The sequence below is a fragment of the Tachyglossus aculeatus genome, unplaced genomic scaffold, assembly GCF_015852505.1.
Source record: "Tachyglossus aculeatus isolate mTacAcu1 unplaced genomic scaffold, mTacAcu1.pri SUPER_34, whole genome shotgun sequence".
Lineage (NCBI taxonomy): Eukaryota > Metazoa > Chordata > Mammalia > Monotremata > Tachyglossidae > Tachyglossus > Tachyglossus aculeatus.
Window position 1 is genome coordinate 2,880,640 of NW_024044839.1, and position 21,685 is coordinate 2,902,324.

Below are 21,685 nucleotides of genomic sequence, written 5' to 3' on the forward strand. Positions count from 1 at the left end.
TGATGGTATTTATTAAGCGCTTACTTTGTGCAAAGCACTGTTCCAAGCGCTGGGGGATACAAGTTGATCAGGTTGTCCCACGTGGGGCTCACACTCTTAATCCCCATTTTCCATTCATTCTTCAATCGTATTTATTGAGCGGACTGTGAGCCCGCTGTTGGGTAGGGGCTGTCTCTATGTGTTGCCGACTTGTACTTCCCAAGCGCTTAGTCCAGTGGTCTGCACACAGTAAGCACTCAATAAATACGATTGATTGATTCATTCATTCAATCCGTATTTATTGAGCGCTTTCTGTGTGCAGAGCACTGGACTAAGCGCTCGGGAAGTACAAGTTGGCAACATATAGAGACGGTCCCTACCCAACAGTGGGTAACTGAGGCCCAGAGACGTGAAGTGACTTGCCCAAAGTCACACAGCCGATAAGTGGCGGAGTTGGGATTAGAGCCCACGACCTCTGACTCGGACCTCTGGCCCGGGCTCTTTCCACTGAGCCACTTGTCAGCTGGGTGACCTTGGGCAAGTCACTTCACTTCTCTGGGCCTCAGTTCCCTCATCTGTAGCCCACTGTTGGGTAGGGACTGTCTCTATGTGTTGCCAACTTGTACTTCCCTAGCACTTAGTCCAGTGCTCTGCACACAGTAAGCACTCAATAAATACGATTGATTGATTGATCTGTAAAATGCGGATGAAGACTGTGAGCCCCACGTGGGACAATCTGATTACCTTGTATCTACCCCAGCGCTTAGAACAGTGCTTGGCACATAGTAAGCGCTTAACAAATACCAACATTATTATTATTATTTGGAGTTAGAGGTTATGGGTTCAAATCCCGGCTCCGCCACTTGTCAGCTGTGTGACTTTGGGCAAGTCACTTCACTTCTCTGCGCCTCAGTGACCTCATCTGGAAAATGGGGATTAAGATTGTGAGCCCCCCGTGGGACAACCTGATCACCTTGTATCCCCCCAGCGCTTAGAACAGTGCTTTGCACATAGTAGGTGCTTAATAAATGCCATCATTATTATTATTATTGTTCTCTGGGCCTCAGTGTCCTCATCTGTAAAATGGGGATTAAGACTGTGAGCCCCCCGTGGGACAACCTGATCGCCTTGTATCCCCCCAGCGCTTACAGCAGTGCTTTGCACATAGTAAGTGCTTAATAAGTACCATCATCATTATTATTATTAGGAAAGAGCAGCAACTGCCCCTCAAGCGGAGAGAGATAATTAATTTTATTATTATTATTAAATAATTATATAATAAATTATTACTATAAATAATTAGTGCTATTAGTATTATTATTAGGAAAGAGCAGCAGCCCAAGTGGAGATTTAATTTAATTTTATTAAATAATTATATTATTATTACAATAAATTCCACCTATAAGTAAATTATTAATGTTATTAGTATTCTTATCAGGAAAGAGCAGCAACTGCCCCTCAAGTGGACAGAGATAATTAATTTTATTATTATTATTAAATAATTAGATAATAATAATAATAATAAATTATTACTATAAATAATTAGTGCTATCAGCATTATTATTAGAAAAGAGCAGCAGCCCCTCAAGCGGGGAGAGATTTTATTTTATTTTATTAAATAATTATATTATCATTGCAATAAATTCCAACTATAAATAAATTATTAATGTTCCTAGCATTCTTATCAGGAAAGAGCAGCAGCCCCTCAAGCGGAGAGAGATTTAATTTAATTATTAATTTAATTAAGTAATTATAATAATCAATTCTAACTATAAATAAATTATTAGTCTTATTAGTATTACTATTGGGAAGAGCACCTCGGTGGGGGGGGGAGAGGGAGGGGGAGGGGTAAGGAGAGAGAGAGAGAGAGAGAGAGAGAGAGAGAGAGAGAGAGAGAGAGAGAGAGAGAGAGAGAGAGAGAGAGAGAGAGAGAGAGAGAGAGAGAGAGAGAGAGAGAGAGAGAGAGAGAGAGAGAGAGAGAGAGAGAGAGAGAGAGAGAGAGAGAGAGAGAGAGAATCACTTCCGCTGCCAAGAAAGCCCTTCCGGAAGTGACGTCACGGAAGTGACGTCCGGAAGTGGCGCCCGGAACCCGAGCCATGGCCCAAAAAGCAGCGGAATGGCCACCGCAGGAGACCCTGACCCGTTGGGAACGGTAACGGCATCGTAATGTAACGTCCTGGGAAAGGGGACGGGGTGGGTGAAGCCACCCACCCCTCGGGCTTCGCTAGCCCCGGGCCCATGGGAGGGAACGGCGGCCACGGCCGGGACCAGCACTTCCGGCGGCCGGCCGGGCCGCAGGGGCCGCTGGGAAACAGAGGCCCACGGCGCCCGGCGCTGTGCGCATGCGCCGCCAGCCGAGCCGCTTTCCCGCGCCCTGTGGTGACGTAACGTGACGTAGCGTGACGTAAGGTGACGTGATCTTCTGAGGGGCCGCTTTCGGGGGATGATGATGATGGCGTTTGTTAAGCGCTCACTACGTGCCAAGCGCTGTTCTAAGCGCCGGGGGGATGCAAGGTGATCATGTTGTCCCATGGGGGGGCTCACAGTCTTCATCCCCATTTTACAGATGAGGGAACTGAGGCCCAGAGAATAATAATAATAATACTGGCATTTATTAAACGCTTACTATGTGCAAAGCACCGTGCTAAGCGCTGGGGAGGTTACAAGGTGATCAGGTTGTCCCATGGGGGGCTCACAGTCTTCCTCCCCATTTTACAGATGAGGGAACTGAGGCACAGAGAAGTTAAGGGACTTGCCCAAAGTCACACAGCTGAGAATTGGCGGAGTCTGGATTTGAACCCATGACCTCTGACTCCAAAGCCCGGGCTCTTTCCACTGAGCCACAATTGCCCAAAGTCACCCAGCTGGCAATTGGCAGAGCCGGGATTAGAACCCATGGCCTCCGACTCCCAAGCCCGGGCTCTTCCCACTGAGCCACGCTGCTTCTCTGTGCCAAGCACTGTTCTAAGCGCCAGGGCGATTCACAGTGATCAGGTTGTTCCACTGGGGGCTCCCAGTCTCATCCCCATTTTCCAGCTGAGGGAACTGAGGCCCAGAGAAGTGAAGTGACTTGCCCAAAGTCACACAGCTGACAAGGGGCAGAGGAGGGATTAGAACCCACGACCTCTGGCTCCCAAGCCCGGGCTTTTTCCACTGAGACACACTGCTTCTCTGTGCCAATCAATCAATCGTATTTATTGAGCGCTTACTGTGTGCAGAGCACTGTACTAAGCGCTTGGGAAGTACAAGTTGGCAACATATAGAGACAGTCCCTACCCAACAGTGGGCTCACAGTCTAGAATAGCACTGTTCTAAGCACTGGGATTGATACAAGGTGATCAGGTTGTCCCACGGGGGGCTCCCAGTCTTCATCCCCATTTTCCAGATGAGGGAACTGAGGCCCAGAGAAGTGAAGTGACTTGCCCAAAGTCACACAGCTGACAATTGGCAGAGTTGGGATTTGAACCCATGACCTCTGACTCCAAAGCCCGGGCTCTTTCCACTGAGCCACACGGCTTCTCTGCTTCGGGTGGGTTTCATATCCCCCGTTTCGTTTGGGTGATGGTCTCTTGGCCTCAGCTCGGGGTGAATGGAACTTAATAATTGTGGCATTTGTTACACGCTCAATATGCGTCAGGCACTTATGCTAAGTCCTGAGGTAAAATGCTGGATAATAAGATCAATAACTGCCTTGTATGGGAGCCCACAGCCCAAGTAGGAGGGAGGACAAATATTTAATCCCTATTTTTACGGATGAGGAAACTAAGACACAGAATTCAAGTGACATGCCCAAGGCCATACAGCAGGAAAGCCGCAGAGTCAGTCTGTTGTATTTATTGACCGTGAGCCCGTTGTTGGGTAGGGACCGTCTCTATATGTTGACGATTTGTACTTCCCAAGCACTTAGTACGGCGCTCTGCGCACAGTAAGCGCTCAATAAATACAATTGAAGGAATGAATTGAGCCTTTATTATGTGCAGAGCGCTGTACTAAGCGCTTGGGAGAGGACAATATGACAGACACATTCCATGCCCACAACGAGCTAACAATACAGAGGATGAGTTTACAGTTTAGAGGGAGCAGAGCCCAGGATTAGAACCCAGGTGCTTTAGCTCCCAGCCCGAGGTGGTTTTTTTAATGGTATATAGGCGCTTATTGTGTACCAAGCACTGTACTAAACGCTGGGGTAGATATAAGCTAATCAGGTTGGATGCGGCCCCACGCCCACATAAGGCTCACAGTCGTAATTCCCATTTTACAGACGAAGTCTCTGAGGCACAGACAAGTGAAGTGACTTGCCCAGGGTCACACAGCGGGAGGGCCTCAGAGCCGGGGTTAGAACCCAGGTCCTCAGGCTCCCAGGCCCGTGTTTGATAATAATAATAATAATAATAATAATAATAATAATAATAATGGCATTTGTTAAGCGATTACAAGGTGATCAGGTTGTCCCACGTGGGGCTCACAGTCTTCATCCCCATTTTACAGATGAGGTAACTGAAGCCCAGAGAAGTGAAGTGACTTGCCCAAAGTCACACAGCTAATTGGCAGAGCTGGGATTTGAACCCATGACCTCTGACTCCAAAGCCCGGGCTCTTTCCACTGGGCCGCGCTTCTTCCCCAGCATCCTATAATAGGAATAATAATGGCATTTATTAAGTGCTTACTATGTGCAAAGCACTGTTCTAAGCGCTGGGGAGGTTACAAGGTGATCAGATTGTCCCACGGGGGGCTCACAGTCTTCATCCCCATTTTACAGATGAGGGAACTGAGGCCGGGAGAAGTGAAGTGACTTGCCCAGAGTCACACGGCTGACAATTGGCAGAGCTGGGATTTGAACCCGTGACCTCTGACTCCAAAGCCCGGGCTCTTTCCACTGAGCCACGCTGCTTCCCCAGCATCCTATAAGACACTCTTGCAATCAGACTGGGGAAGAGGAAAGCGGGGATTTAGTTAGGGAAGGCTTCTTGGAGGAGATGGGCCTTCAGCAAGGCTTTGAAGGAGGGAGAGTGATGGTCAGATATGAGGAGGGAGGATGTTCCACGCAAGAGGTCGGATGGCGAAGACAAGACTGAGTTACGGTGAGTAGGTTGGCATTAGAGGAGCCAAGTGTGCGGGCTGGGTCGTAGCAGGAGAGTGACCGGGTGAGGTAGTAACAATAATAATAATAATAATTGGCATTTATTAAGCACTTACTATGTGCAAAGCACTGTTCTAAGTGCTGGGGAGGTTACAAGGTGATCAGGTTGTCCCACGTGGGGCTCACAGTCTTAATCCACATTTTACAGATGAGGGAACTGAGGCCCAGAGAAGTGAAGTGACTTGCCCAAAGTCACACAGCTGAGTGGAGGAGCTGGGGTTTGAACCCATGACCTCTGACTCCAAAGCCCGGGCTCTTTCCACTGGGCCACGCTGCTTCTCTGGGCGAGGAGGTTGACTGACTGCTTTAAAGCCGCCGAAGAGGAGTTTCTGTTTGCAGAGGTGGATGGGCAACCACCGGAAGATCTCGAGGAATGGGAGTGTCCGGGAGAGGTTTCTGGGGGCAAATTTGTGGGTTCTCTTATCCGAGTTTGCAGGGCGGCCGAGGCGGCGGTGGGGACGGCCCCCGGGGCGGAGACGGATTCGCCCGGTCGGCAAGGCCGGCCCAAGGGGAAACATTTGGGCCCACAAGCTCCTCTCTTGCTCCAGCCCCCTTTCCGGGGAGCGGGGCCGAGCAGAGGAGTGGGAAACCTCCTCGGCTTCAAGGCTGTCCATCCATCCCCTCGCCCCCTCCTACCTCACCTCCCTTCTCTCCTTCTCCAGCCCAGACCGCACCCTCCGCTCCTCCGCCGCTGATCTCCTCACCGTGCCTCGTTCTCGCCTGTCCCGCCGTCGACCCCCGGCCCACGTCCTCCCCCTGGCCCGGAATGCCCCCAATCCCTCCGCACATCCGCCAAGCTAGCTCTCTTCCTCCCTTCAAAGCCCTACTGAGAGCTCACCTCCTCCAGGAGGCCTTCCCACACTCAGCCCCCTCCTTCCTCTCCCCTTCTTCCCCCTCTCCATCCCCCCCGCCTTACCCCCTTCCCTTCCCTCACAGCACCTGTATATATGTATATATGTTTGTATGTATTTATTACTCTATTTATTTTACTTGTACATATTTATTCTACTTATTTTGTTAATTTGTTTTGTTCTCCATCTCCCCCTTCTAGACTGTGAGCCCACTGTTGGGTAGGGACCGTCTCTAGATGTTGCCAACTTGGACTTCCCAAGCGCTTAGTCCAGTGCTCTGCACACAGTAAGCGCTCAATCAATACGATTGAATGAATGAATGAAACGCCATCCCGTTTGAGCGCCGTTTCCCTCGTGTCCCCCACAGGGAGCAGGCCCAACTGAAGGCCGGCGTTGTGGACCGGGACACCGAGGCCTGGCAGGGGGAACCGGACTTCTCGGGCCTGCTTCGGGTCGGAGGGGTGGACCTGTCCTTCGTCAAGGGCGACGGCGTCAGCGCCTGTGCATCCCTGGTGGTCCTCAGCTACCCGGAACTGGAGGTACCCGCCCGAACCCCAAGCGCCTCTCTCCCCCCGCCCCTTTCCCCTCTTCAGCAAAGGACGCTGGACCAAGCGTCTGTCAAATGGCTCCATTCGTTCGATCGTATTTATTGAGCGCTTACTGTGTGCAGAGCACTGTACTGAGCGCTTGGGAAGTACAGTGGCTTCGAAGTACTCTGGCTTCGGCAGAGGAGTACTGAAGGATCGATCTTCAGTGCTTCGGCAGCACATATACTAAAATTGGAACGATACAGAGAAGATTAGCATGGCCCCTGCGCAAGGATGACACGCAAATTCGTGAAGCGTTCCATATTTTTCTTTCAAGCACTTAGTACAGTGCTCTGCACTCAATAAATACAATTGAATTGAATTTATCCATGCAGTCAGTCACATTTATTGAGTGCTTACAGTGTGCAGAGCACTGTCCTAAGCGTGTGGGCGACTATAATATAACAATACAGCAGATACATTCCCTGCCCACAGTGAGTTTACAAGTCTAAGGGGGGTGACAGTCGTTAATATAAATGAATAAATGACAGATATAATAATAATAATGGCATTTATTATGCACTTACTATGTGCAAAGCACTGTTCTAAACGCTGGGGAGGTTACAGGGTGATCAGGTTGTCCCACGGGGGGCTCACAGTCTTAATCCCCATTTTGCAGATGGGGTAACTGAGGCCCAGAGAAGTGAAGTGACTTGCCCAAAGTCACACAGCTGACAAGCGGCGGAGCCGGGATTTCAACCCCCGACCCCCGACTCCAAAGCCCGGGCTCTTTCCACTGAGCCACGCTGCTTAGATATAAGTCCCCCTTTTAGACTGTGAGCCCACTGTTGGGTAGGGACCGTCTCTATATGTTGCCAACTTGTACTTCCCAAGCGCTTAGTACAGTGCTCTGCACACAGTAAGCGCTCAATAAGTATGATTGATTGATTGATGTGGGGCTGGGTGGGGGGATGAATAAAAGGAGCATGTCGGGGTGATGCGGAAGGGAGTGGGAGAAGAGGAAAGGAGGGCTTAGTGGGGGAAGGCCTCTTGGAGGAGGTGGGCTTCAATGAGGCCTCGAAGCGGGGTGGAGTGGTGGTCTGTCGGATTTGAGGAGGGAGGGTGTTCCGGGCCAGAGGCAGGACGGCGGCGAGAGGTCAGCGGCGAGATAGACGAGATGGAGGGACAGTGAGAAGGTTGGCTTTAGAGGAGCCAAGCGTGCGGGCTGGGTGGTTTAGGAGCCCCTCGGGGAAATGATGCGGTGGAGCCGAGTCAACACGGCACCGGGACGCTGCGTAAGTAGGCCAGGTCTTGCCTGGCTCCTTGTCCCCTAATCGCTCCCTCCCGGAGTCCCCTTGGGGCCCCGGGGTTTGGGCAGGAAGGGAGGAAAGGCGGAGGAGGCTTTGGGGCCCGGCTGTTCTGACCACGGGGCGTCTCGCCGGGCGGCAGGTGGTGTACGAGGAATGCCGCATGGTCCGCCTGACCGCGCCCTACGTGTCCGGCTTCCTGGCCTTCCGAGAGGCCCCCTTCCTGGCGGATGCCGTGCAGAGGCTGCGGGAGGAGGAGCCGAGCCTCACGCCTCAGGTGCGTCCCGGAGGACCTCTTCCTCCTTCCCCGCCATCCGGAGTTGGTCTTCCCCCTTCCCCACGTAGGGCAGCGGGGGCCCGGAGGGGCGCCCGCCTGAACCTTTCCCATCCCACCCTTTCCCCGAGTCCCCTCGCCACCCTGCCCACCCCTCTCCTGGCACCCCTCACCGAGAACGGGGGCAGGGGCTGGGGGAGGAAGGGCGGAGAACGGGTGGTGCGGGATGTTGGCGTGGGTTGGCGTGACTTCCCCGGTGACCCTGGGGTCCTCCCCTCCCGCCCGGCTTCTGCAGGTCCTCTTCGTCGATGGGAACGGGCTGCTACATCACCGAGGTAACTTCCCCTTTCAGTCATTCAGTCGTTCATTCAGTCGTATTTATTGAGCGCTTACTGGGTGCAAAACACTGTACTAAGCGCTTGGGAGGTACAGGTCGGCGACATATAGAGACGGCCTCTACCCAACAACGGACTCACGGCCTAGGAGGGGGAGACGGACAACAAAGCAAAACATGTGGACGGGTGTCAAGTCACCAGAATAAATAAAAATAAAGCTAGATAATAATAATAATAATAATAATAATGATGGTATTTGTTAAGCGCTTACTATGTGCAAAGCACTGTTCTAAGCGCTGGGGAGGTTACCAGGTGATCACATTGTCCCACGGGAGGCTCACAGGTTGAATCCCCATTTTACAGATGAGGTAACTGAGGCCCAGAGAAGTGAAGTGACTTGCCCAAAGTCACCCGGCTGACAGTTGGCGGAGCCGGGATTTGAACCCATGACCTCTGACTCCAAAGCCCATGCTGTTTCCACTGAGCCACGCTGCTTCTCTCATTAAGAAAGTCAATAGAATAGTAAATATGTCCAAGTAAAATAAATAGAGTAATAAAGCTGTCCAAACATATATACAGGTGCTGTGGGGAGGGGAAGGAGGAGAGGGCAAAGGGGGCTCAGTCTTCTTGACCGGGTCTAGAGGTTTGGGGATCCCAGGGGTACCTTAATCGGACGGGGGCTGTATCGAATCTGCAGCTTCCCAAGTGCTTAGTGCAGTGCTCTGCTCACAGTAAGTGCTCAATAAATTCATTCATTCATTCAATCGTATTTATTGAGTGCTTACTGTGTGCTAAGCACTTGGGAAGTCCAAGTTGGCAACATATAGAGACGGTCCCTACCCAACAGCGGGCTCACAGTCTAGAAGGGGGAGACAGAGAACAAAACTAAACATATTAATAAAATAAATAGAATAAATATGTACAAGTAAAATAAATAAATAGGGTAATAAATATGTACAAACATATTCATTCATTCAATCGTATTTCTTGAGCACGTTTGGTTTTGTTCTCTGTCTCCCCTTTTAGACTGTGAGCCCACTGTTGGGTAGGGACTGTCTCTATATGTTGCCAATTTGGACTTCCCAAGTGCTTAGTACAGTGCTCTGCACACAGTAAGCGCTCAATAAATACGATTGATGATGATGATGATGCAGAGCACTGTATTAAGTGCTTGGGAAGTCCAAGTCGGCAACATATAGAGACAGTCCCTACCCAACAGCGGGCTCACAGTCTAGAAGGGGGAGACAGAGAACAAAACTAAACATATTAACAAAATAAAATAAATAGAATAAATATGTACAAGTAAAATAAATAAATAGGGTAATAAATATGTACAAACATATATTCATTCATTCAATCGTATTTCTTGAGCACGTTTGGTTTTGTTCTCTGTCTCCACTTTTAGACTGTGAGCCCACTGTTGGGTAGGGACTGTCTCTCTATGTTGCCAATTTGTACTTCCCAAGCGCTTAGTCCAGTGCTCTGCACACAGTAAGCGCTCAATAAATACGATTGATGATGATGCGGAGCACTGTACTAAGCGCTTGGGAAGTCCAAGTCGGCAACATATAGAGACGGTCCCTCCCCAGCAGCGGGCTCACAGTCTAGAACAAAACATGGAGACGGGTGTCAAAATCGTCAGAACACGTAGAATTAAAGCTAAATGCACCTCATTAACAGACTAAATAGTAAATGTGTACAAGTAAAATAAATGTGTGGCTCAGTCTAAGGATGAGGGAGAATCTGTACTGAATCCCCGATTGACAGGGGAGGAAATGGAGAAGGGAAGTGACTCACCCAAGGTCACCGAGCGGGCCGGCGGCGGTGGCGGCGGCGGAGGGGCCGGGATGGGGACCTAGGCCCTCTGGGATTCCCGGATTCACTCTCCACGGGGCCACGCCGCTTCTCCCAGCCTCCCTCCCCCATCCCGGCCATTTGGCGAGGGAGCGTGCGGAAAACTCCTGGAAGCACAGATTGCAGGGAGGTGGAGGGGGAAGGAAAAAATGGAAAAGAGGCATCAGGGAAGGCGAGAGAACACAAGGTGCCCGAAAGAGAGCAGAGCCGGGGATCAGCAGCAGATGGTAGGACAGTGGAGTAGGAGGGGAGGGAGACAGGGAGCTCAACCCACGCTCCCATTTTGCGGACTGGGAAACTGAGGTAGGGAGATTCTCTTAGAGAAGTAGCGTGGCTCGGTGGAAGGAGCCTGGGCTTTGGAGTCAGAGGTCAGGGGTTCAAATCCCGGCTCCGCCAACTGTCAGCTGGGTGACCTTGGGCAAGTCACTTCACTTCTCTGGGCCTCAGTTCCCTCATCTGGAAAATGGGGATTAAAACTGTGAGCCCCCCCGTGGGACAACCTGATCACCCTGTAACCTCCCCAGCGCTTAGAACAGTGCTTTGCACATCAATCAATCAATCGTATTTATTGAGCGCTTACTGTGTGCAGATCACTGTACTAAGCGCTTGGGAAGTACAAGTTGGCAACATAGTAAGCGCTTAACAAATACCATTATTATTATTATCATTATTATTATTTGGTCTCTGGGTCAGGAAGATCATTCATTCATTCATTTATTCATTCAATCAATCGTATTTAATGAGCGCTTACTGTGTGCAGAGCACTAGACTAAGCGCTTGGGAAGTCCAAGTTGGCAACATCTAGAGACGGTCCCTACCCAACAGCGGGCTCACAGTCCAAAAGGGGGAGACGGACAACAAAACAAAACGTATTAACAAAATAAAATAAATAGAATAAATATATACAAGTAAAATAGAGTAATAAATATGTACAAACATGTATACATATATGAGCAGAAGGTATAGAGAATCAAGGCCCTACTGAGAGCTTACCTCCTCCAGGAGGCCTTCCCAGACTGAGCCCCCTCCCTCCTCTCCCTCTCCTCCCCCTCTCCATTCCCCCCACCTTACCTCCTTCCCTTCCCCACAGCACCTGGATATATGGATAGATGTTTGGACGGATTTATTACCCTATTTATTTATTTATTTTACTTGTACATATTTATTCTGCTTATTTTATTTTGTTGGTATGTTTTGTTTCGTTGTCTGTCTCCCCCTTCTAGACTGTGAGCCGGCTGTTGGGTAGGGACCATCTCTCTCTGTTGCTGAACTGTACTTTCCAAGCGCTTAGTACAGTGCTCTGCACATAGTAAGCGCTCAATAAATACGATTGACTGAAAATTCGCAAGTTCGTGAAGCGTTCCATATTTTTCTTCTAGACCGTGAGCCCACTGTTGGGTAGGGACCGTCTCTATGTGTTGCCAACTTGGACTTCCCAAGCGCTTAGTCCAGTGCTCTGCACACAGTAAGCGCCCAATAAATACAATTGAATGAATGAATGAATACGATTGAATGAATTCTATTAATTTTATTTTGTTAATTTGTTCTGTCTTGTTGTCTGTCTCCCCCTTCTAGACCGTGAGCCCGCTGTTGGGTAGGGACCGTCTCTATATGTTACCGACTTGGACTTCCCAAGCGCTTAGTACAGTGCTCTGCACACAGTAAGCGCTCAATAAATACGATTGAATGAATGAATGAACAGTGCTTTGCACATAGTAAGCGCTTAATAAATGCCATTAAAAAAACAGCATCAGTATAAATAAATACAGTGCTTCCAGCGCTTAGAACAGTGCTTTGCACATAGTAAGCGCTTAATAAATGCCATCATTATTATTATTATTATTATTATAAATAGAATTATAGATGTGTATACACATCGAAGCAAGTAAACAGGCATTGTTCATTCATTCAATTGTATTTATTGAGCACTTACTGTACTAAGCGCTTGGGCGAGTACAATGCAACAATAAGCAGGGACATCCCGTGCCCACAGCGAGCTCACAGTCCAGTGTGGGGGGGAGAAGGACATTAATAGAAATAAGTAAATGACAGATTGCCATTCCCCCTCCCCGTCTCTCTCTCCCCTGCTCCCCTCCTCCCGGTCGGCCGTAGGATTTGGGGTGGCCTGCCATCTTGGCGTCCTCACGGGCCTTCCCTGCGTGGGGGTGGCCAAGAAGCTCCTGCAGGTGGATGGGCTGGAAAATGACGAGCTGCACAAGGAGAAGGTGAGGAGGACGGTAGAGCGGGAACGGAAAGGAGGGTGGGGGCTTGGGGTGAGGGAGGTGGTCCCCAAAGCTGGGGCTGCAGAGAGGGTCCGTTGCGAGGGGATCATTATTCATATTAACGTCTGTCTCTTCCTCTCTAGACTGTCAGCTCACTGTGGGCAGGGACTGTGTCTGTTTATTCTGTTGGACTCTTCCAAGCGCTCAGTGCTGTGCACACAGTAAGCGCTCCATAAATATGATTGAATGAATGCCCCCCACCCAGCCCGGCCCCAAGGCCGGGGTCCCGTCCCCAGGGTGAGGGTCCGGCGTCTTTCCCTTCCAGATCCGAGAGCTGAGGATGGGGGGAGACACGTTCCCTCTGCTTGGAGACTCCGGGATGGTCCTGGGCATGGTGAGTCCCTGCCCCCCGCCCCTGGCATCGGCCTCCTCGGGGGGCCGTCGTGGGGCTGCTCCCACCCGGCCGCCCCCCCAAACCAGAGGCTTTGCTCAGGTTAGAGCCCTGGGTGGCAACGGGCAAACCTGGGCCCGTGGTTGTGGTGACAAGTTAATCAAGTTGGACATAGTCCTTGTCCCACACAGGGCTCAGTGTCTTAATCTCTTATATAGAGAAGCAGTGTGGTTCAGTGGCAAGAGCCCGGGCTTTGGAGTCAGAGGTCAGGCGTTAAAATCCCAGCTCCACCGCTTGTCAGCTGTGTGACCTTGGGCAAGTCACTTCACTTCTCTGGGCCTCAGTTCCCTCATCTGTAAAATGGGGGTGAAGACTGTGAGCCCCGCGGGGGGCAACCTGATCACCTTGTAACCCCCCAGCGCTTAGAACAGTGCTTTGCACATAGTAAGCACTTAGTAAATGCCGTTATTATTATTATTATTCCCAGTTTCCAGATGATAATAATAACGATGACGGTATTTGTTAAGCGCTTACTATGTGCTAAGGGCTGGGAGGAATAAAAGCACCCCTCAGGGTGCCACCCCCAGGCTCCAGCCCTGCCCTGCCCCCTTGGCCCAGTTGCGGTTGGATCGAGCCTCGACCATCATCATCATCATCATCAATCGTATTTATTGAGCGCTTACTATGTGCAGAGCACTGTACTAAGCGCTTGGGAAGTACAAATCGGCAACAGAGACAGTCCCTACCCAACAGTGGGCTCACAGTCTAAAAGGGGGAGACAGAGAACAAAACCAAACATACTAACAAAATAAAATAAATAGAATAGGTATGTACAAGTAAAATAAATAAATAGAGTAATAAATATGTACAAACATATATACAGGACATATATACAGGACATATATACAGGACATATATACATATGAGCGCTTACCGGGTGCAGAGCAGTGTCCTAAGCACTTGGGAGAGGAAAAGGGAAGGCTAAACAGACCCATTCCCTGCCCACAACCGGCTTCCGGCCTCTCTCCCAGCCCGACTCGGCGTCCGCGAAAGGCCTTGGGGATCCGGAGGGCTGCCCCGGGAGCCCAGCGCGGGGTGGAGGCAGGGAGTCCCAATCAATCAGTCGTACTTATTGAGCGCTTCCTGTGTGCAGAGCACTGTACTAAGCGCTTGGGAAGTCCAAGTTGGCAACATCTAGAGACGGTCCCGACCCAACAGTGGGCTCACAGTCTAGAAGGTCCCAGTTGCAGGTGAGCCCGCCAAGGGCCGAGAGCCCGTTGCCCGCCCCCAGAATCTCGTGTGCCGAGCTCTCAGCCTCTCCCTGGGCCCAGGGGGGCACCGGCCCTCCTAGCCCGCCTCAGGAGGGGTGCCCGCCGTCCCTCCCCCAGGGCCCCCCACCTCTCGCTGCCCATCCCCATCCCCATCGGCCCCTCCGCCTCCACCCAGGCCCTGAAGAGCCACGAGCGGAGCACCAACCCCGTGTACGTATCCGTGGGCCACAAGACCAGCCTGGACACAGCCGTGCGCCTGACGCAGGCCTGCTGTCGCTACCGCGTCCCGGAGCCCATCCGCCAGGTGAGTGGGGGCGAGAGGGCACCCCTCCCCGTTTAGACTGTGAGCCCGCTGTTGGGTAGGGACCGTCTCTGTATGTTGCCAACTTGTACCTCCCAAGCGCTTAGTACAGTGCTCTGCACACAGTAAGCACTTAATAAATTCATTCATTCATTCATTCAATCGTATTTATTGAGCGCTTACTGTGTGCAGAGCACTGGACTAAGCGCTTGGGAAGTACAAGTCGGCAACATATAGAGACGGTCCCTACCCAACAACAGGCTCACAGTCTAGAAGGGGGAGACAGATAATAAAACAAAACATTCATTCATTCATTCAATCGTATTTATTGAGCGCTTACTGTGTGCAGAGCACTGTACTAAGCGCTTGGGAAGTACAAGTCGGCAACATATAATAATAATAATAATAGCATTTATTAAGCGCTTACTATGTGCAAAGCACTGTTCTAAGCACTGAGGATGCTACAAGGTGATCAGGTTGTCCCACGGGGGGCTCACAGTCTTAATCCCCATTTTCCAGATGAGGTAACCGAGGCACAGAGAAGTTAAGTGACTGGCCCAAAGTCACACAGCTGACAATTGGCGGAGCCGAGATTTGAACCCATGACCATTGACTCCAAAGCCCGGGCTCTTTCCACTGAGCTATGCTACTTCTCTATATAGAGAAGTCCCTATAGAGAGGCAGAGTAGCCATGGTACTTCTCTATATAGAGAAGTCCCATAAATATCATCATCATCATCATCAATCGTATTTATTGAGCGCTTACTGTGTGCAGAGCACTGGACTAAGCACTTGGGAAGTCCAAGTTGGCAACATAGAGAGACAGTCCCTACCCAGCAGTGGGCTCACAGTCTAAAAGGGGGAGACAGAGAACAAAACCAAACATACTAACAAAATAAAATAAATAGAAGAGACAATAAATATGATTGATTGATTGATCTGGGCTATTTATTATGCTCTTCCTGTGTGCAGTCCACCTCTACTAAGCGCTTGGGAGAGTCCAGTCCAACCGAGTTGGCAGACACGCTCCCCGCCCACAACAAGCTCACAGGCCGAACAGGGAGAAAGAGGACCCTCCACGCTTCTAGGCTTCACAGTCTAGAGTTCCCAGTCTTCTAGACTGGGAGCCCACTGTTGGGTAGGGACCGTCTCTCTATGTTGCCAACTTGGGCTTCCCAAGCGCTTAGTACAGTGCTCTGCACACAGTAAGCGCTCAATAAATACGAATGAATGAATGAGTGAATGAAAAGCCTTCTAGACCGTGAGCCCGCTGTTGGGTAGGGACCGTCTCTCTATGTTGCCAACCTGTGCTTCCCAAGCGCTTAGTACAGTGCTGTGCACACAGTAAGCGCTCAATAAATACGATTGAATGAACGAATTGAATGAATGAAAGCAGGACCTGCAGTCCCGGGGGGCCCCCCGGTGGAGGGCGTCCAGCCTGTGCGGACGAGCGGCCGCCACCAGGTGGCAGCACCAGCTCACAGTTGACCCCTGTCATTCATTCAGTCGTACTTATTGAGCGCCCGTTCATTCATTCATTCAGTCGCATTTAGCGAGCGCTTACTGTGTGCAGAGCACTGGACTAAGCGCTTGGGAAGTACAGGTTCCCTTCAAGGCCCTACTGAGAGCTCACCTCCTCCAGGAGGCCTTCCCAGACTGAGCCCCCTCCTTCCTCTCCCTCTCCTCATCCCCCCAGGATTTGAACCCATAACCTCTGACTCTAAAGCCCGGGCTCTTTCCATGGAGCCGCACTGCTTCTGCATTCCTCGGGCAAGTCATTTAACTTCACCGTGCCTCAGTTACCTCATCCGGGGCTGAAGACCGTGAGCCCCATGTGGGACATGGACTGTACTTTGAATCTACCCCAGTGCTTAGTACAGTACCTGACACATAGTAAGCGCTTAATATTTAATACTATATATATCAGAGTTGGTAGACATGTTCCCTGGCCACAGCAAGGGGACAGTCTAAAGATCTAATTGTATTGACCTAGTTTTACTATAACTACCCCAGCACTTGACACGTGATAAGCAGCAGCGTGGCTCAGTGGAAAGAGCCTGGGCTTGGGAGTCAGAGGTTGTGGGTTCAAATCCCGGCTCTGCCACTTCTCAGCTGTGTGACTTTGGGTGAGTCACTTCCCTTCTCTGGGCCTCAGTTCCCTCATCTGGAAAATGGGGAGGAAGACTGTGAGCCCCACGTGGGACAACCCAGTGCTTAGAACAGTGCTTGGCACATAGTAAGCGCTTAACAAATGCCATCATTAATAATAAGCGCCTAACAGCACAATTATTACTATTCCTGGAACCCAGAACTTCTGCTCCTTCGAAGCCCCCAGTGCCCCATCCCCCGGGGGGACGGCAGGAGCGTGACTGGCCCTGGCAAGAGTGCCCACCCCTGCATGGAAGCAGGGCGGCCTGGTGGTTAGAGCCCAGGCTTGGGAGCCAGACGGATCTGGCTTCTAATCCCGGCTCTGCCATCTGCCCGCTGTGTGATGCGGGGCGAGTCACTTTCCTTCTCTGGGCCTCAGTTCCCTCATCTGAAAAACGGGGGTGAAGACTGCCAGCCCCGTGTGAGACGGAGACTGTGTTCAACCTGAGAGAAGCAGCGTGGCTCAGTGGGAAAGAGCCCAGGCTTGGGAGTCAGAGGTCATGGGTTCAAATGCCGGCTCCGCCACTTGTCAGCTGTGTGACTTTGGGCAAGTCACTTAACTTCTCTGTGCCTCAGTACCCTCGTCTGTAAAATGGGGATGAAGACTGTGAGCCCCACTTGGGACAACCTCATCACCTTGTATCCCCCCAGTGCTTAGAACAGTGCTTTGCACATAGTAAGCGCTTAATAAATGCCATCATTAGTATTATTATTATTAGCTTGTCTCCACCTGAGCACTTGGAACAGTGCCTGGCACATAGTAAGCACTTAACAAATACTGTAAAAAAACAGGGCACCCGCTCCCCCTCCTCCCTTCTTCCTCTAAATCCCAAAGTCCCGGGCCACAACTGGGTTCTGATATCGAGGCAAATTGAGGTGATTACTCACCTTGCCAACCCCTCTGCCCCCACCACGTGGATTGACCCGAAGCCCCAGGACCCAGACTGGGCTATTTGCAGCAAACATCCCCGTTCTGGGGGTGCCCTGATGCCCACCCAAACGGCTGCGACGGAGGCCGACCCACCCACCGGGACTTTTCCGGGACCACACCCCGATCCTGGAGTGGGCCGGGGCAAGCCAACATCTCTGTCTCCCCCTTCTAGACCGTGAGCCCACTGTTGGGTAGGGACCGTCTATATGTGTTGCCAACTTGGACTTCCCAAGCGCTTAGTACAGTGCTCTGCACACAGTAAGTGCTCAAGAAATACGAATGATTGATTGATTGATCTCAAAGGGGCCTCCGCCCCCGTCCGTCGTATTTACAGCGAGCGCGGAGCGGAGCCCATGGTAAGCTGGCCTTGGCTCACTCACCTGGCGGTCCGGCCCAGGAAAGGTGGCTGGGTTTTCCCCTCCCTGACCCTCCGGGAAGTGACCCTTCCCTTCCCTTCCCTTCCCTTCCTTTCCCTTCCCTTCCCACAGAGGAGCCTGGTTCTTGGCGAGCCCCTTCCCCTATCGCCAGGCTTCCCGCCCCCAGCCGCTGCTGTCCCAGCGGCGTTATGTAACCAACTCGACTGACTGGCTGCAATCGTGAGGACAGCTGGGGAGGGGGAGGGGGACCGGGAGGCAGGCGGGGGTGGGGGGTGGGGGATGGAGATGGCTGAGGGACTGCATCTCTCTCCCCCTCCCACCCCTGCCACAAAGGCTCACCCAGCCTGCACCCACTCCTCCCCTGCACCTTGCCTCTCCTCCTCCTCCTCCCCCTGCACCTCACCTTTTCTCCTCTTCCCCCTGCTCCTCGCTTCTCTCCCAGCTCCTGGCCTCTTCTCCTCCTCCCCCTGCTCCTGGACTCTTCTTCTTCTCTTCCACCCCCTGCTCCTCACCTCTTCTCTCCCTGCTCCTGTCCTCTTCTCCTCCTCTCCCACGCCTGGCCTCTTCTCCTCTTCCCCCTGCTCCTCGCTTCTCTCCCAGCTCCTGACCTCTTCTCCTCCACCCTGTGCTCCTTGCCTCTTCTCTCCCAGCTCCTGGCCTCTTCTCCTCCTCCCCCTGTTCCTAGACTCTTCTTCTCCTCCCCCTGCACTTCACCTCTTCTCCTCTTCCCCCTGCTCCTCGCTTCTCTCCCATTTCCTGGCCTCTTCTCCTCCACCCCCTGCTCCTGGACTCTTCTTCTTCTCCTCCCCCCTGCTCCTGGACTCTCCTTCTTCTCCTCCACCCCCTGCTCCTTGCCTCTTCTCTCCCTGCTCCTGGCCTCTTCTCCTCCTCTCCCACTCCTAGCCTCTTCTCCTCCACCCCCTACTCCTCGCCTCTTCTCTCCCTGCTCCTGGCCTCTTCTCCTCTCCCACTCCTGGCCTCTTCTTCTCTTCCCCCTGCTCCTCGCTTCTCTCCCAACTCCTGGCCTCTTCTCCTCCTCCCCCTGCTCCTGGCCTCTTTTCCTCCTCCCCCTGCTCCTCGCTTCTCTCCCAACTCATGGCTTCTTCTTCTCCTCTCCCTGCTCCTGGCCTCTTCTCCTCCTCTCCCACTCCTGGCCTCTTCTCCTCCTCTCCCTGCTCCTGGCCTCTTCTCCTCCTCCCCCTGCTTCTTGCCTCTTCTCCTCTCCCCGCTCCTCGCCTCTTCTCCTCTCCCCGCTGCTCGCCTCTTCTCCTCGTCCCTGCTGCTCGCCTCTTCTCCTCGTCCTCCTGCTCCTCACCTCTTCTCCTCTTCCTTCTCCCTTCTCCTCCTCCCCTTGGCCTCTTCTCCTCCCTCCCTCCTGGCCTCTCCTCTTCCCCCTCCCCCTTTAAAGAGGGGGAGAGTCATTGTCTGTCAGGTATGAAGAGGGAGGGCGTTCCGGGCTGGAGGAAGGACTGGGGCGAGAGGTTGGCGGAGAGGGAGATGAGACGGAGGGACAGTGAGAAGGTTGGCAGTAGAGGAGCCAAGTGTGTGGGCTGGGCTATCGTAGGAGAGTAGTGAGGTGAGGTAGAAGGGCCCGAGGTGATTGAGGGCTTTGCAGCCGACGGTAAGGAGTTTCTGTTTGATGCCTGTGAGGAAACTGAGGCCCAGAGAGGTCAAGGAACTAACCCCAGATCATACAAGCGGGCAGGGCCAAAACCGGGCCTAGAACCCAGCTCTTGCTGATGCTCGGCTCCTTCCGCTGAGCCCCGCTACCAGAACACTCCCCAACCCCGCAACTCCCTGCAGAGACCCACTGGCCAATGGCCAATAAGGTGAAGGGGCAGGGGTCCCCCACCTCGCTCCGGTGAGAACCACGGCTCGGTCTCCTCCACGCCGTCTGATTTTGACCACGTATTATTCCAGGCGGACATCCGCTCTCGAGAATACATCCGCAAGACCCTCGGAGCGCCCAGTCCACAGCCCGGAGGGTGTGACAGGTAGCCACGCGGGCACCCGTGGGGGACCGCTGGGTCACCCGGGGGTGGGACGGGCAGGCCGCCCACATTGCGTAATTGTATTAAGGAGCCGCCCGGGGTGAGCGGGCCAGGCTGAAGGATGACGGGGCTCAAGGCGTCTACACACAGAGCTATTCCTGACCCGCCCGGGGTGGGGGGAGCGGGGACAGGTCCGGCCAAGGTCGGAGGGACTTGCCACCCAAGGAGCTGGGGGGCCCTGGGGAGCCGGGGCTTCTCGCGGCGGGTGGGCCGGGAAACGGGCACGAGGCCACGGAATCGGGGCCTTCACCTGCCCGCCCCCGGCCCGGTGCATGCTCGGACCTCCACAGGAGTCGAGGGGAGGCGGAGAGCGGAGATCAGCCCGGCACTGACCCCCAAGAATGGCCCTGACAACCCCCAGCCCAATCCTGGGGACTCGCAGAGAGAGAGAGAGCCGGGTGAATCGGGAGAGGGCTCTGCTCTCGGCCCGGCCCCCACACGGCCGATCCCGGACACCGGGACGCTTGGGGGACTCCCTCTTCTCCAGTGGGGCCGGGTGAAGTAGGATGGCAGGAACGCCGGTCGCCCCAAGAAGGTCCGACGGCGACGCCGACAGCCCCCCGCAGAGGTGAAACCGGGGGTGCCGACTGCAGCCGGTGCGGCCCATCGCTCCCAGAAGCCTCTGCGAACAGGCCGGACGCACGGCCCCCGGAGCGGGCTCGGCCTCAACTCGTGGCCACAGCCCTGGGCCCAGGGCAGACCCCGGCCACCGCTCACCATCCACCCTGAGGCAGCCCACGGATGAACACGAGGGTCACCCCGGCTCTGGCCGGGAAATCCCTGCCAGCCCCGGCTATAACCAGGGCTCCCGGCTCTTTGGCTTTTTCACTTGACCAGAAAATGGCAAGAAAATACCTCAGGCCTTTCCGAAACCTCGGCCTGTTTTTCACTCCCCGGTCCTGGGCTGGTCCGTGCCCTCTGGCCAGGCCCCGCGGCCGTCTCCCTGCCCTGGCCGGCTTCTCGCTCTGCCCGGCCTGGCTCCCTCCGGAGCTCCCGAGCCACCGGCCGCGGCGCCGGCTCAGACAGCCCGGAGGAGGGGGCCGTGCCGGGGGGACGTGGGCGGGTGGGGGAATGGTACCAGCCGGCAATCTGCTTGGCGGAGAGGTGCCAGTGCGGGCGGGGGCGGGGAGGGAGGCCTGGGCTCTGGATGCCAGCGGACGGGGAGCACAATTACTGGGGAAGGGCGGGTGGTTTGGTCTAAGTACCGAGGCGCCCCCACCCCTCTCTCCTTCTGGGCTGGAAGTGGGGGATCCCCGGGAGGAGAGAGGCTGCTGGTTGGGGGGAGGCCAGAGAATAATAATAATAACAATAATGGCATTTATTAAGCGCTTACTATGTGCAAAGCACTGCTCTAAGCGCTGTGGGGGTTACAAGGTGATCAGGTTGTCCCACGGGGGGCTCACAGTCTTCATCCCCATTTTCCAGATGAGGGAACTGAGAAGTGAAGTGACTTGCCCAAAGTCACCCAGCTGACAAGTGGCAGAGCCGGGATTTGAACCCATGAACTCTTAACAAAGTAAAATCAATAGGATAAATATGTACAAATAAAATAGAGTAATAAATATGTCCAAACATATATACATCTATACAGGTGATGTGAGGAGGGGAAGGAGGTAAGGTGGGGGAGGATGAGGAGGGGGAGAGGAAGGAGGGGGCACAGTCTGGGAAGGCCTCCTGGAGGAGGTGAGCTCTCAGTAGGGCTTTGAAGGGTATTTATTGAGCGCTT

The 21,685-nt window shown here is 53.1% G+C and overlaps 1 protein-coding gene and 1 non-coding gene across 4 annotated transcripts; both read left to right on the forward strand.

Moving 5' to 3' along the window:
• The first annotated feature begins 2,075 nt into the window (after positions 1-2,075).
• ENDOV (endonuclease V) lies at positions 2,076-20,951 on the forward strand. Of its 3 annotated transcripts, none has more exons than XM_038742074.1 (9): positions 2,076-2,131; positions 6,338-6,509; positions 7,947-8,081; positions 8,374-8,413; positions 12,380-12,492; positions 12,815-12,883; positions 14,327-14,455; positions 19,829-19,902; positions 20,250-20,951. In XM_038742074.1, exons 1-9 carry the CDS (start codon positions 2,076-2,078, stop codon positions 20,308-20,310), a joined length of 849 nt encoding a protein of 282 aa, XP_038598002.1. In that variant the 3' UTR covers positions 20,311-20,951. The 3 variants fall into 3 exon arrangements, with proteins under 3 accessions (XP_038598002.1, XP_038598001.1, XP_038598003.1); XM_038742073.1 differs by lacking the exon at positions 2,076-2,131 and adding an exon at positions 4,832-5,060; XM_038742075.1 differs by lacking the exons at positions 2,076-2,131; positions 14,327-14,455 and adding an exon at positions 4,832-5,060.
• On the forward strand, positions 6,724-6,826 carry LOC119922088. Its single transcript, XR_005448626.1, has one exon. It is a non-coding gene; the product is annotated as a U6 spliceosomal RNA (small nuclear RNA).
• Positions 20,952-21,685: the final 734 nt, after the last annotated feature.

Excerpts from the sequence above, each read along its gene's own strand:
- ENDOV (XM_038742073.1), top strand. The coding sequence starts at position 5,002 with ATGAGGAGGGAGGATGTTCCACGCAAGAGGTCGGATGGCGAAGACAAG. Across the intron at positions 8,082-8,373 it reads AGCCGAGCCTCACGCCTCAG|GTCCTCTTCGTCGATGGGAA; the intron begins GTGCGTCCCGGA and ends CGGCTTCTGCAG. Across the intron at positions 12,884-14,326 it reads CCGGGATGGTCCTGGGCATG|GCCCTGAAGAGCCACGAGCG; the intron begins GTGAGTCCCTGC and ends GCCTCCACCCAG.